Source organism: Pseudorca crassidens, chromosome 7, assembly GCF_039906515.1.
Source record: "Pseudorca crassidens isolate mPseCra1 chromosome 7, mPseCra1.hap1, whole genome shotgun sequence".
Lineage (NCBI taxonomy): Eukaryota > Metazoa > Chordata > Mammalia > Artiodactyla > Delphinidae > Pseudorca > Pseudorca crassidens.
In genome coordinates, this window is record NC_090302.1 from 49,599,767 (window position 1) to 49,615,506 (window position 15,740).

Here is a 15,740-nt window from a genome sequence, read left to right on the forward strand (position 1 = left end):
TAAATACCAGTTTATCTCATTATCTGGGAAGTGTAATGGATTTTGAAAAATTGTGGACTTAAAAAAAAAATTCCAGAGGCCTTCCCATCATGCACAAACATTTTCATACAGCCACTTAATAACCAAGTGGTTTTTTGTTATTGTTCATTACACAAGTTTAGAAATTTAGACAGCTTTGCAATAAGAACAACTGCCTCATTTTTTCTGACTTCTTTGATTAATTGATGTTGAGAATATTCATTTCTTGATAAGTAGTAATGGTGTTTAGTTGAACAAGTATTTATTAAGTCAAACTGTGTGTCAAACAGCTATGGAGAAATGGGATGAATCTCATTGCTTACAACACTAAGGTTGATGTTATGATCCCCATTTCATAGATAAGGAAACTGAAGTTCAAAGACATTAAGTTATGTAGGCAGTAAGTGGAGAAGTTGAGATTTGAACCCAGGCAGAATGGCTTTAAGGCCTGTGCTCTTACCACTTCTCTGTGATGTGGGCAGACTTGGAATTTCTTTTGGGCAGAGGCCATATTTTTTTCATCTTTGATGAATGAATGGCTAATTTGAAGGTGTATTAGAGAGGACCTGCATCCAAAATATATACAGTCTCATCAAGAGGATAATATTTATATAAGTTCAGTAACAAAGTAAGATATACACAGAACATAGAGATGAAAGATTGCTTTCAACCATGTAGGTCAGGAAGGCCTTTATAGAGAAAGATGCTTTTTTTTTTTTCTTTTAAATTCAGGGATAGGAGGACATTTCTGGCAGAGAGAATAGGAAGCAGGTAAATCTGAGTTATAGCCAGAGAAGAAAAGGTAGGCAGATGGGCAGTATGTTTAGGGAATGGGGGGTGTTTGGTTCAGGTGGAATGTAGCACCTGAAGGGAAAGTAATGGAAAGCCAGGCTGACAAGGACATTGGGACCAGATTCTGTTTTCCAGGTACATTTCTCCAGCACCCTCAGCTTTAGTCACGCTCAGGGTACCCATAATCTTTTGAGAGCATACTGTGTGTGAAGTTCCCTGCCTCTCTACCTTTCCTCATAGTTTTTTCCACAGTCTGTAGTGCCCTTTACTGTCTTACTCATTTATAGTCTTCCCTGGGTACTCCAGTAAGAATTAATTGCAGCTGCTTTGGTGGTCCCCAAAATGTGGTATATGTTTCTACTTCACAATTATTTTAGTTTGCCTTATAATTGTTTACATATTCTCTCCAACTAAAGGTTAATCTTTTAGAAGGCAAGATCAGATCTTGCATTTCTCATAATATCCATTCTCTCAGTCCTGTGGGCCCAGTTTAATCTCTGCACATAGTCAGTACTTGGTATATTTTGGAATTAAAGGAATAATGGTATAGAAAATTGTATTTAATTTCCCTGGTAAATGTTAAATTAGTGCCCAAAACTACTAAAAGTAAAAGAAGGAAGAGGTTTATTAGATTGTTCCTTATAGACATATTGACATTATATAATATATACATTGATATTATATAGTATGTTTGTAATCTAGACATTTCATGATGCTTGTAATGAGGACGATAAAGTTAAAAAATAAATGTGTGCTAATCCTACCTTTTGTTGCTCATTTATCAAATGTTATAATATATTCAGTAGTAATGAAATCATAGGCTCACAATAAATGTTAATCTCTTATTGAGATGGTTGAGAATTGAATAATTGATTTTCATGTTCACTAAAATATTTTAAGATGACTATAGGGATGCACTTATGTGTATTTACTCTTAGATTTTTAAAAGTTTATCTTTTACTTAAACAGAGAGTGTCTCAATTATTTATTGTTGACAGACATTTCAACTGCAGTATAACTGAGTTATTAAAAGCAGTCAGACGCTGTCATTGCACATACTAATTGGGTGACTGGGCAAATTCCTTGAACTCTCTAGATGTCCATTTCCAAATATCTTGGATTATGATTGTGAGAATTCAATGAAATAATGTAAATAAAATAATAATGTGCCTGATACATAATAATGCCAAATAATTATAACAGTTTTTATTATTTTATTTACTTAGCATTTAATATGAGCTTGGTAGAGGTTACTGTAATTTAGTTTTATGCCCTAGGCTGATCATCTTAATCCTAAAATTCTTTTTTTCAGTTTTAATAAAATGAAGACGATATATCTAAATATTACTGACTGTTTTATTAAATATAGCCTTATGGAGCTTATTCAAGACCATGATAGATACATAGCTAATGAATATGAATAGACTATACAATGAAAATAGAAAATAGTAAACAAAATCAAAAAATGTTTGTATTAATAATTGTAATTAAAGATGTAAATTAAAACAGAAACAAAGTACAATTTTTTTATCTGCCACATTCATTTTCAAAAATATACTTACATAGGTCAAAGTTACAGGGACATAAGTACACTCACGTTACTCTTGGCGATGTAAATAGATACAGTCCATTTGGAGAACAATTTAGAAGTGCTTAGTGGGAGCCATACTGATATTTGTATTGTTTGACATAGTAGTTCTACTCCTGGAAAAATATCCAAAGAAAATAATCTATGAGACAAAAAGTATGCTTAAAAGTGTTTGTAGTAGTATTATCCATAACAGTAAAAACAAAACAGGAAACAGCCTAAAGAAGAAGATAAATGATAATATATTAAACTGAAGGATTGTTATGCAGTTCTTAAAAATGCATACTATAGGGCTTCCCTGGTGGCGCAGTGGTTGAGAGTCCACCTGCAGATGCAGGGGAAGCGGGTGCGTGCCCCGGTCTGGGAGGATCCCACATGCCGTGGAGCGGCTGGGCCTGTGAGCCATGGCCTCTGGGCCTGCACATCCGGAGCCTGTGTTCCGCAACGGGAGAGGCCACAGCAGTGAGAGGCCCATGTACCGCAAAAAAAAAAAATGCATACTGTAGCAATATAGGAGAATGCATATGTAATAATGTTGAGTGAAAAACATAGAACAAAATTGTGCATTTATCATTGCTGTAACTGTAAAAATGTGTGTAAGAAATAATCTTTGCAGGGGAATGTAAATGAATTGTTAACTAAGTTGGATTATATGTGATTTTCTTTTTGAAAATTTGCACGTAGTCAATTCTTGAAATATTTGTGAAATTAAATGAGTAGTGGTAGAGAAATTGTGTTTTTTTGTGCCAAAAACCGCTAAAAGAATGAATAGGTTAGTTTGATTATTCTTTATAGACGTATTGTAAAGTGGTTTCAGTGTCAACTTTTAAAAAGTTATACTTACTATAAGTAGAAGAAAATCTTCATGTCTTTGTATCTGAGGATAATCTTTGTGTCTCTGACAGCTTAGAACAAAGTTATCGTTAAAATTACTATGACATGAGATATAAGTATAATGTGATATATATATATAAAATAAAGAGGACCTTAAAAGAAAGAGAAGCCACACCTTCAAGGGTAGGACTGTTTGTTTTTAATATGACTTCTCTTTATTTTAGAATTGATAGATGTCACATGCACCCTGCTACTTCTAAACCCAGACTTTACCACTGCGTGGAACGTGAGGTACGTCATTCTCATCAGTGATAAAATGAAATTGCCCAAATTTCTGAAGACATATAAGCCACATGAATTGTTAGCTTTTTGAAAAGTGATATATAAATCACATATTCATGGCATCTTAAACTTATTTCTTCTTTATAATATCTCCATGACAATTCTGATATACACTTTGCCCCTTTTTGCATGTTTATGTTTGTTCTCCCTAAACTTCTTGCCTGAAATATAAATTTTCATGTTGAATTACAGTATACCATTTGATACATGCTTTTATCTTCCTTTTTTAGGGGGGTAGAAGGAATCAGCATAATTGGTTGTATTGTAAAGTATTGGTTAGTATATTTGAGAAGCATTGCAGTGCAGTAGAAAGTGTAAAAGTGAGCATTCAAGGTCACAGACTGTTAGTTTAGTCACCTTGTGACCTCTGTGGGCAAATCATTTGAAGTCTCTGGCACTCAGTATTTTGGAGAAGGACCACATCTTATTAGTATCTTAAGTTCTTTAATTCTGATTGTTGTCGCCTTAAACACAGAATACTTTATAGAAATATTAAAAGTCAGGCCAGGTTCATTTCTTAAAATTTTCATTTAAACAGTATGTATGGTTTTTAAAAATTGGTGGTTCTTTAGACTAACACAAATTTTCCTGGAGGAAAGCAGGATACAAATTGTAGATAAATAAAAGTGAAGTCCTGTTGAACATTGTGAATTCATTTGAAATTTCCTATAGGAAAGAGCCATAAATTATAGCTCTTTATCTTTAAAGATGACTTAAACAATACTTCAATTTTCTGTGAATTTTAATTCCACGTTAGTGTTTTATAATACCCACTGAATTTTAAATTTGTAGCTAGTTTTATTAAATTTAGGTAACCTCTATTATTTGTTTTAAATTGTCTTTTGACTGATAATGATCAGATATTTAGAGTAAAGAGTGAGAAAGGATAGAATGAGATAGAAGGCTTTAAAAATTTACAAATTTTAGAATTCTGATTTTCTTTCATGGAAATCTCCACAGTGGTTAGGGAGTAGACTAATGTTTATGAGTGGCTACTCTATTCCAGGGACCATACTACAACTTTATATGTTATCTCATTTAACCCAAACAATACTTGACAACATTTGTTCATTCATTCATCAAATATTTATTGATCAACTGTATACTCTATGCTAGGTCCTAGGCACTGGGAATAGAACCATGAGCAAAACAAACAAAAATCTCTGTCCTTGTGGAACTTTTATTCTAGTAGAGGAAGAAAAGCAATAAGGACATTAATAAGTGAAATATATGGTAGATCAAGTGTTGCTTAATCCTATGGAGAAAAAGTGGGAAAGGAAGGTAGGGAAGACCAGTAAGAGAATGGAAGGAATGGTATTGCAGTTTTAATAGGCTACATTTGAGCAAAGACTGCCATGAAGCCAGGGATCAATCTCTGTCAGTTTTGGGCTAAGAACATTCCACGTAGAGAGAACAGCAAGTGGAAAAGCCCTCAGTCATGACTGAAGTGTTCCTGGTTATTCTGGAACAGCAAGGAAGCCAGGGTAGCTGGAGTAGCATGAATGAGGGAGAGAGCAACAGGAGATGAGGCCAGAGAGTGATGGGCCAGATCTCACTGGGCTTTGTAGATCTTCATAAGCTGCTGTCAATAAGACAGCAATAAGAAATTTTGACTTTTACTTGGGGTGAGATAGAAAGTCATTGAAGGTTTTCAAGGTTAGGAGGGACAATATCTTATGTTTTAAAACTCTGGTTCCTGTGTGGAAAGTAGACTGTAGGAGTGCAGGGAGCGGTTAGGAAGTTAAGAAGTGGTTGCAGTAGTTTAGGTGAGTGATGATGGTGACTGAGGTAGATAAAGCTCAGCACTAGAAGTGGTGTGAAGCAGGTAAGATTCTCACTGTATTTTATAAACTATGTAAGCTTTGACTGTATTTAATAAACTGATTTTAAAGACACAGATGATAAATTGGATGTGAGAGAATGAAGGTCAAGATTGACTCTGGTTTTTGGCCTGAGCAACTGAAAGGTTGGAGTTGCTATTTACTGAAATGGGGATGTCTGGAAGAGGAGCAGATTTAAGTGCGTGAGGGGGCAGGTGGTTGGAAGTCAAGAGTTCAGTTTGGGACATGTTAGGTTTGTGTCCAAGCAGTTGTGTATGAATCTAAAGTTCAGGCGAGAGTTCTAGGCCAGATATAATTTGGGAATCACTGGAAAATGTATGGTATTTAAAGCCATGAGATTGTTTGAGATATCCGAAGTAGTGGGTGTAGATATTAGAAGAGAACCAGTCCAAAGACTAAGCACTGGGACACTACAGGTTTCTAGAGCTGCACAGTTCAGTATAGTAGCCACTAGCCACAAGTGGCTATTGAGCCCTTGAGATATGATATGATAGTCTCCATTGAGATGTGCTGTAAGTGTAAACTACACATCAGATTTTGAAGACTGGGTACCCCAAAAGTAAAATATCTTTCTTATTAGTAATTTTTATATTGATTACATGTTGAAATTATATTTGGGGTATATTAATTAAATACAATATATTACTTTGTACTTGTTTTTAATGTAGCTGTTAGAAAATTTTTAATTACATATATGGCTCACATGTATGACTCACATTATATTTCTATTGGACAGTGCTGTTCTAGAGTTTGCGAGATGAGGAAGAATCAACAAAGGAGACTTTTAGGAAGGTACTATAAACTTAAAACTGAGCGCTTTCTTAAGGGTAGAGACCATGTCTTTTTTTTTTTTTTTTTTCCTTGTTTCCCTAGCCTCTAACACTTTAGTGCCTGGTATACAATAGATACTCAGTTTGCAGACTGGGCACTGAAAATAATTAAATTCAGTGAAAAAGAAATGAGTGTAATAGAGAAGTGGGAGTACCATTTTTATTTATGTTCATAGATTCCTCATCATTACAGAGGAATTTAAAATCCTGCCACAAAAAAAGATTCTTACTAGCATAATGTGTATACGCAAACACATATAATTCATTGTATATTCTATATGGCAGTTTAGTGGTGAAGAGAGAACCTAGTTCTTAAGATATATGAATCTTAGTCCTGTTTCATCAATTAACTAGCAGTTGCCTTGGACAAGACCTTTAACTTCTCAGGAGTTTTAGTTTCCATAGCTGTGAAATAAAAGATCTGAATTAGGTCTTCCCTGGCGGCGCAGTGGTTGAGAGTCCGCCTGCCGATGTAGGGGACGCGGGTTCGTGCCCTGGTCTGGGAAGATCCCACATGCCGCGGAGCGGCTGGGCCCGTGAGCCATAGCCGCTGAGCTTGTGCGTCCGAGGCCTGTGCTCCGCAACGGGAGAGGCCACAACAGTGAGAGGCCCATGTACCGCCAAAAAAAAAAAAAAAAATCTGAATTAGATGATTTTTTTTTTTTAATGATTCTGTTTAAACTGTGTTTTGATTGTGTGTGGTTTGGTCCTATGAAGGGAAATTGCTCCATAAATCTGACTTCAGTGATGTTAATAGTTAATCTTGAAGCTATTCTAGTAAGATGATTTAGTAAGTTTTGTGCTAGATGAGTAGAAAGGAAATCTTGATTTTTAAGAAACCCATTGTAGATATGTGTTCTAGTAAATTTTAATTTGTATTGGTAAGATTGACATATAAAGACAGAGTCATGAGTCCATTTTGAGCAAAAAACAAACAACTTTGGAAATAAACTGATATAATGCTGTAAGTTCTCACAAATCAAATACTCAACATTTTATGTTTAATTGTTGGTACATTTCTTCTGCAGTAACTTTGGGAATCGTTGAATGATCTTTGGCTGAATTTATAAACTGCTAAAAGATGTTGTAACATATCAGTAGTTCACTTTATAGGTGTCGCAGTCTTAAGAAGAAAAACAAGGGCAAGAATAAGTTTTTGAGCTGATCTGTGATTAAAGTATGTGATGCATATAGTTTAAAAACCCGGCTGATTCTAGAAAAAAAATGACTGGTACTTTTTTTTTTTTTTTGCTTTGAATTTGCTTTGAAAATTGGTGAATTAATTGATGAAAGAGGTTGACTTCATAATAATGTCCTATTTTTCCCTCAGTCTGTGAACATAGAGTAAGCAAAACATCTTTGAGCAGCTAGAAGAGCTGACACCAAGCTCCAATGATTCATATTCTTTACTCAAAGTAAAGATTGATTTAAATTTAATTGGTAACTTTACTTTATGCAGATTTGATGTTTGGTTCAGACACTTTGAGCTTGGAGACCTTGAGCAGGTTACTGAATCTCTCCCAGCTTTTGTTTCCTCATCTGTAAAACTGAGGTAACATTGGGTTGTACCATATAAAATTGTTCTTTTTGTAAATCAGAAATGATTAAATCCAAACTTTCAGATCCTGGTTTCTAACACCATTCTCTAATAAAAGGAGCTGGGCTTTTTGGAGAAATGGCTGATTCTAGGACCAAGCCGGGAAATACACCAAATGAGCCTGGAACATCTTTGAGAGACAGAAAGTAAGGAAGTGCTTCCATTGGCCAAAGCTGGAACAGTTTGAACAATAAAATAACATAGTATTGGATTATACCCCAAAGTAGAAAATGATATCCATAAGTCCATACTGATAAAAGAAATGCTCAAATAAACAAACAAATAAGAGATAATAGACAACTCTCCCATACAGAAAAATTCCAAATAATTTATCTAGGTAACTCCCCTCAAAGAGATGGAGCATATATCTTCACTCCTTAAAGTGTAACCTTTTCCCAAAAAGAACAGTGGAGGAATCTAGCGTATACTGCCTAAGCCAGGTATTCAAGGTCAACATAAACAGTGACAAGTCATGCTGATATTATGTACCCATGATATATGATGAAAATGGCACTTTACCTCTGTGGTCCCCTCAAAACCCATAACCCTAGTCTAACCATGAGAAAAATATCATACAAAATACCCAATAAGTACTCTCACAACTGTCAAGGCCATCAAAAACAAGGTATATCTAAGGGACCGAGAGGAGCCTACAGAGATATAACAACCAAATATAATGTGATATCCTGGTGGGACCCTGATATACAGAAAGGATGATTGGTAAAAATGAAGTGATTCTGAATAAAGTATGGACTTCCAATACTAATCTATCAATGCTTCATCAGTTGTGACAAATGTACCGTAATAATATAAGATGTTAATAATAAGAGAAACTGGGTACAGGCCATACAGAAATTCTCTGTACTATTCTTAAGAACTTTTCTGTAAATTTAAAAGAATTCTAAAATAAAAGGTTTATTTTAAAAAAACAACAAAACATTGAATATTGGCAGTTTCATATTATTTAACATAATACAGGATCTTTGTGAGAATTGAAGTAGAAAATATATGTAATTCACTTAACACACTGCCTGATTCAGAAGAAGTGTTCAATAAATGGTAGTTTTTATGAGGATGACTTTTATTATTATCATTATTGTTATTTCACACAAAATAACTGAAGATTAAGGGGTGAAAAAACGGTGGCATATGTTTATTCAGTATTTACTATATGCCAGGTACTGAGGCTAACCAGTTGAAATTTAGCCATGGACATGATACACATGGCCCCTGGTCTCCTACAAATTTTGGATAGAGTGACAGCAGAGAGAAGCCATAGTTTGAGATGGTAGAGAAGACATAAAAACTTTATAAAATAAGATAAACTTTGCAGAAATATAAAAGCACAGGAACTCATATAGAGAAAGAAAACATACTACTTAACCTTAGTAGTAGTACTAAGTACTATGTAGTAGTGGCCTGGAGGCTCCTGTGGGTGTGTTTTAACCAACACTAGCTGATTTTCATAGTGATGAACTACAGTCTTCAAGGGAAAGTAATGAGGTTTTTCATATACTGTTTAATTAGTAAGTGAAATGTGTAGCAAAAATTTTAAAGGAGTAACTTTTATTGTTTGAAAAATCTGCTATGTGAGAAACCTCATTCCTTTTTATCATTCTACTTTTTATTATTTCTTAAAACTTCTTTAGTCTCCTCCCTTCACCCACATTTAAAAAAAAGTCAGCCCTCACATAATTTAATCCCATAACAAGGTTGCATGTGTAGCATAGCACTGTTTCTTACCACCCTGCTCTCTATCCCAAATGACACAGCTGCCTTGTCCTTTCCTAATTAGTTTTTTCCATATTTATTTGATGACCCTCACTTAATGCCTTCTTCATCTGTTAGCAATGGACCACCTAAGGCTTTTAGGATGAATATAGAAGCCCAGCTTATTCAGTATGCCAGAAAATAAAGTCACCTCAAATTTAAGACAATACTCCATTTCCTCAATAACAGTCCAAAAAAAAAAGATTTTTTTAGGCTAATATCAATTTGTAAACTTTAAGGTAAGTACATGAAATAAGCAAATTTCTTCTTAGGATATTTAATTTTTCAATATAGTTACACACCTTTAAAATAACATGTTACCTGAAATATTTTAATTTATAAATTCTTCATTTTGCTCTCACATTTCATTAGACAGTTCAAACTTCTCACATGGCTTATTGACATCAGTGACTTTTTGTCATCACGAGAACTATTTTTTGAGTTATCTAGCACAGTTTTCCAGAGCACATCGTGTTTACTTACATTTTAGTTGTTTCAGATACAGCACTTTCCAAATCCATGTGTGACTGGAAGTTTTATCTCAGACGAGATTCCTACTTGAATATATTAAAGCAGGTGGTTTTTTGTTGGATCTCTAGGTTATATGATAGCCATAACTTAACCAGTTACCATATTTCTTTTTCAAGTGATCTTTTGAAAATTTGCTTTATAATGATCCAATGCCTGCAATGTTCAGTCCTTTCCTAGGAATGTTTATTAAATTGATAGTAAAATTTTGCTACCTTTTTTAATGATTCTATCAGACGATCTTTTTAAGCATCCATATATACCTTTGATTGAGGTTGTTTCAGACTAAGATATCTTCACAAATATGACTTTGTTGTTCAAAATAAAGAGATTAAGAGATGGCCCTTATTTAAGAAACTTTGTCAAGATTCAGTTGTAAGGTAACTTCCTCTTTTCTGAAGAATTTTAATTCCCCTTATATACAGACATATATGGGAATATAGGTAGGCAGTTTTAAATAAGGAGAGGTTTTAAATTTAGTAAATGAAAATTTGGCTTAATACAATAAGTTCTCTACAGTAGTGGTTTTTAAACTATAGTGTGCCCTGGAGGGCTTGTTAAAACACATTGCTTTGCCCCACTGGAGTTTTTGATTCAGTGGGTCTGGGGTGAGACTTAAGAATCTATATTTCTCACAAGTTCCAAATGATGATGATGTTGCAGTTAGGGACCCTACTCTGAGAAACAAGCGCTCTACAAAGTAGTTTAAATTACATAGAGCAATATTTTGCCTTCTTTTACACTACAGGTATCCTGACTTATTGTATGAACAAAACGTTACTGATTTCAGAAGAGAAGGGATCTAGAACTGCAGAAATAACTGGCTGTTGCATTAAAATATTCTTTTAATGACATAGATTTCCTGCACATTGAAAGAAAATAGTCAATAAATCATTTTTTAAAGCAGTCATAAACCTTGGTATCACTTCAGATTATTTTACAGAGTGAAGTTACTGGTCTGAAATAAAATTGATTGTAAAATGCAAGTATTTATTATCACTGTATAGTATTTTCATTAAAAAGGAATTTATTTTCCTTATCAAATAAAATTTTAGAAATAGTACATTGCTGTTGGAAAGAAAATGTATTGTGGTATTTAGGAACTAAATCCATCTAAGTAGTTGAGACATATGAGCTGGGCTCTGGTTTTGTTGAGATTAACATCTCTAAAGTAAATGAATGGTCAGCCCTACCACAGGAAAGACATTTTAAAGTTAATAAAAACTAGCAAGTGACCTAATTTTATTATAAAACAGTAGATAAATTGAAAAATAGGAGTGTAATCAGTAATATCAGAGCTTATTATTAAAAACTTACCTGAGAAAATCTAAACTTAAATTAGAGTAACCTGAGAAATAGGTGGAACTCTTGCGTGACATAGTTTATAATTGCACTGAAGCTTTGAACAGTTTTAAAACAACAACAAAAAGCTCATATTCCTTTTACTTCTGTTTATATTTCAAAAAGGAATGGTCTAGTGTATCAAGAGCCATCCAAGTATTTCACCTGGTAATATGTCTTTTGGAAACTTATCCTAAGTAGTAGTACAAACAAAAGAACTTATAAGCACAAAGATTTTTGTTTCAGAATTCTTTTAGAATAGCAAAAACTTGGAAGCAACCTAAAATGTCTAATTACAGGGGGAACGGTCATTAAATTACAGGATAGCTACTGAATGAAAACTATTTGACCATTTAAAATGTTCATTTTAAAGATTATATAGAACTGTGGGGTAATTCTTAAGATATAAGAGCAGAATATAAAATTATATTTTATAAATTTATATTATATTTTAAAATACATATGCATATGAGGAAAGGTAGAAGGGAAAATCCAAAAAAAAAATAATAATTTTGTTAGGGTAGTTATTGAATGAACGATTTTTTTCCTACATCTCAGTCCAGTGTGTTGCTGTATGTGTGTTTTTTGGTAACAAACTAGACCATATCAAGTCCTACTTAGGAAGCTACAATTCTTGACTTGTATTGGATTTGCCCTACAGATACTGAAGTCAGGCCTTGTAAGTTTTGGAAATGATACAAGCCAGAAAACCCCTTTGCCTTCTACCAAATAGATAACTAAAGTTCCACTGTTGATTTAAGAGCTTCTGTTTTTTAATTTGTTATTTCAAGATTATGAGAATACATTCTTGATTACTGTGTGACATTTATGAGAGTTTTATGTTTTCTTTTTTTTATTCTTGGAAATTTGCTTCACAATGAGGTTATATTAATAGTCATGCAGTATGTTTCTGTAGAAAGGCAAAGTAATGGTTTTTTTTATTTTTCTTTTACAGAAAAGAGCTGATCCTCTCTGGCACTTTAAATCCAATTAAGGACTTACATCTGGGAAAACTGGCCTTAACTAAGTTTCCAAAGAGTCCAGAAACATGGATTCACAGGTTTGGTTAATTTACACCATAGGATTCTTACTTAGAATTTAGAATGGCTGGAGAAAAAAAAAACAAACACAGAATGTGAAGCAGGTCACACAGTGATTCAGAGTATGAATTCTAAAGTCAAATTATATCTACATTTAAGTCTAGATGCCATCACTTTATGTGATCTTCAGAAATTGTTTAACCTCTTCAAGCTTTGGTTTTATCATTTGTAAAATGGGAATAATAATTATACCTATCTCAGAGTAAATGGTTGAGTTTACATCAGATAATGCATGTAAACACTACCATAGTGCCTGGCATATATGAAATACTCAGTAAATTTTAGCTATTATTATTAACTATCTGAAGCAATCATGGAAATTGCATTTAGATATTCAACTGTAATGAGCAACTTGTTTTATTAAACTTGGATTTAATTCATTCAAGTGTGTTCCTGGTAAAGATGGTGGTGGTGATGGTTATGGTTATTAAAATTAACCAAGTAAGGGCAACTGAGGTGAATGGTGTGTGGGCTGAACTAGAGTTGCTAAGACCGTAAATGCAAAGAATATTTTTAGGTTAAAGGCCTGAAGCAGATATCCAAAGTGCATGTAAGAACTCTTTTCAAAATCCTGGCTATCTGGAAGCATCCTACTCTTGGATCCCATGTAACTACTCTCTTTTGACTAAAATGAGATGGTTTAGGCTTACTGGTTGGGGTCAGTGAGGAGAATCTCTGAAGAAATCTGTTCTTAAGCCCCTTATAACTTTTCTTACATCCTGAGTATTTTTAGGATCTTAAAGTCAGTTTAAGGTTTCTTAACTGTAATCTTGCCTTTGGCTAGCCTTGCAGAGCAGCTACTTCCAAATGATATAGTTAGCTGTATTTTCTTCCTACTAGAAATAGGGATAGCAGACTACAGAGAGATATATGATTGTGTGAATAGAGGTTAGGAAAGGGGTGGTGGCAGGGGAAGGGAGTTATTAAATATGCAGCCATCAATTTATTGGCTTATTATTTTATAAAGCAAGTTTTGGTTGTTAAAAATAACTTCTATTATTTGAAAACGACAAAATGAGTTTTCTTACTCAATTTTCTGTACCCTGGGTTGGAAATTTTTAATCTAAAAAGAATGCTTTCTTATGAGAAAATATTTGTAAAACCTGAAGACATTAAGTGGTTAGAGACACTTTTTTAGTGCTTTTCATTTAAATGTATGCTAGTGAAAATCTTAAATAGACAAAGGGAAAATCTGTGGATAAAGACATTTTAAAACCTCCTTGGTGGTTTAACTAATCATATTGTATTTGTTTCCTTCCAGATTCTGTGCTATAATATAGAAATTTTGCTTCATGAAAGCTTAATACAGCTTCTTGTTTGCAAACAAACAAATACACGTAGGATGAGCCATGCACATATAATGAAAAGTGAACCGGGACTTCCCTGGTATCCCAGTGGTTAAGACTTCTCCTTCCAATGCAGGGGGTGCAGGTTCAGTCCCTGGTCAGGGAACTAAGATCCCACATGCCTCACCGGCCAAGAAACCAAAACATAAAACAGAAACAATATTGTAACAAATCCAATAAAGACTTCAGAAATGGTCCACATCAAAAAAAAATCTTAAAAAATAAATAAAAGTGAACTATGCTCCTCTTGATTATTTACCAGCCATTAATTAATATCACCCCCTCCCACACACACAGTACCACCACACACACACACACACACACACACACACACACACACACGTTGCCTTTACATTTCCTGGCCAAATGAAGTTTTGAAGTTGTCATTTTGGAACTGATGACATTCTCTTTTTGACAAATGTTAACATTTCGGAAAGCTTTTTGTTTAATCTTTGTCCTTTATTCCCCGCCACCACCCATATCCATGCTGCTCAAATTAATTATGTCTTTAAAAACAAAAACAACCCCCCCCAAAAAAAGTTTGAAAACTGGGCTTTATTTTGCATTGTCTATGAATGGAAATTAAATTGAGAATAAAGAAAACTCTGGTTGTTTTCCTCTGTGGTTTATTTTCTTTCCTCATTTCTTTCCCACATGTTACCTTAACAGGCGATGGGTGCTACAACAGCTAATTCAGGAAACCTCCTTGCCTTCCTTTGTGACCAAAGGAAACTTGGGAATAATTCCTGCAGAAAGGACACAGCAACTAATACGAGAAGAGATGGAGGTCTGTGGTGAAGCAGCAGGGAGATACCCAAGCAACTATAATGCCTGGTCCCATCGCATCTGGGTTTTACAGCACCTGGCCAAGCTAGATGTCAAGGTAGGGCTGTTATTCTATGTCCCTAGGCATACTTCCTGCCTGCCATTTAAATCTTCTGGTAGTATATAGTAGTTCCTTCTCAGAGGAGCTTTAAAAGAGAGAAGTAGAGGAACTAATGACCCAGTAGGCCGGAGAGGATTGTAAGAACTGATACCTCCCGAGAAACCCTGGTAATTTTTTTTAAAAAGTTTGCATTCCTCACCAGCATGGTTTTGACACTTTTTTTTTTTTTTTTTTTTTTTTTGCCGTACGCGGGCCTCTCAGTGCTGTGGCCTCTCCTGTTGCGGAGCACAGGCTCCGGACGCGCAGGCTCAGCGGCCATGGCTCACGGGCCCAGCCGCTCCGCGGCATGTGGGATCTTCCCAGACCGGGGCACGAACCCGTGTCCCCTGCATCGGCAGGCGGACTCCCAACCACTGCGCCACCAGGGGAGCCCTTGACACTCTTAAGGCTAGTCCATTGGTAGAACAAAGCAGGTTTAAGCAGTAAGGAAGACTGAGCATAACTCATTTTGCCCTGAAACAGGAAGAGATTATTAAACCTTATGGAACTGAAATTGTTCTTTCTTGGTAGTCTTTTGTTTTGTGACTTAAAGTGCTAAATCAGCTGGCTGCCTTTTCACAATCTCCTCTGCTGGGGAGGGAACAGAGGATCTCACCCAGGTGTTCCCAAACTTGGCTGAATCTGTAAATTACCTGAGAATTCCTGTGTCCCACCCCAGGCCTACTGAATTGAAGTGAAGGTAGGATTTAGAGATCAGTATTTTTCACAGGCTCAGGGGGTTATTTGGATGCAGAGCCAGTTGAGAACTGTCACAGCCTAATCCTTTTAGTTTAGAAATGAGGAGATGGAAGTTTCCATAGAATTTTAATGGCTTGGACTTAGCCACGGTTGTATCATTTATTATTCATCAGAATGAGAGCCAGGTAT

The 15,740-nt window shown here is 34.9% G+C and overlaps 1 protein-coding gene across 2 annotated transcripts in view; it reads left to right on the forward strand.

Moving 5' to 3' along the window:
* PTAR1 (protein prenyltransferase alpha subunit repeat containing 1) overlaps positions 1 to 15,740 on the forward strand; it is a 48,136-nt gene that overhangs the window by 16,447 nt on the left and 15,949 nt on the right. Inside the window, exons 3-5 of one of the 2 annotated variants that reach the window (XM_067744196.1) lie at positions 3,457 to 3,523; positions 12,437 to 12,541; positions 14,597 to 14,810. In XM_067744196.1, coding sequence (XP_067600297.1) covers positions 3,457 to 3,523; positions 12,437 to 12,541; positions 14,597 to 14,810 — 386 coding nt within the window. Of the gene's footprint in view, positions 1 to 3,456; positions 3,524 to 7,847; positions 7,989 to 12,436; positions 12,542 to 14,596; positions 14,811 to 15,740 lie in introns of those variants that run through there. The other variant, XM_067744197.1, reaches the window with a different exon arrangement.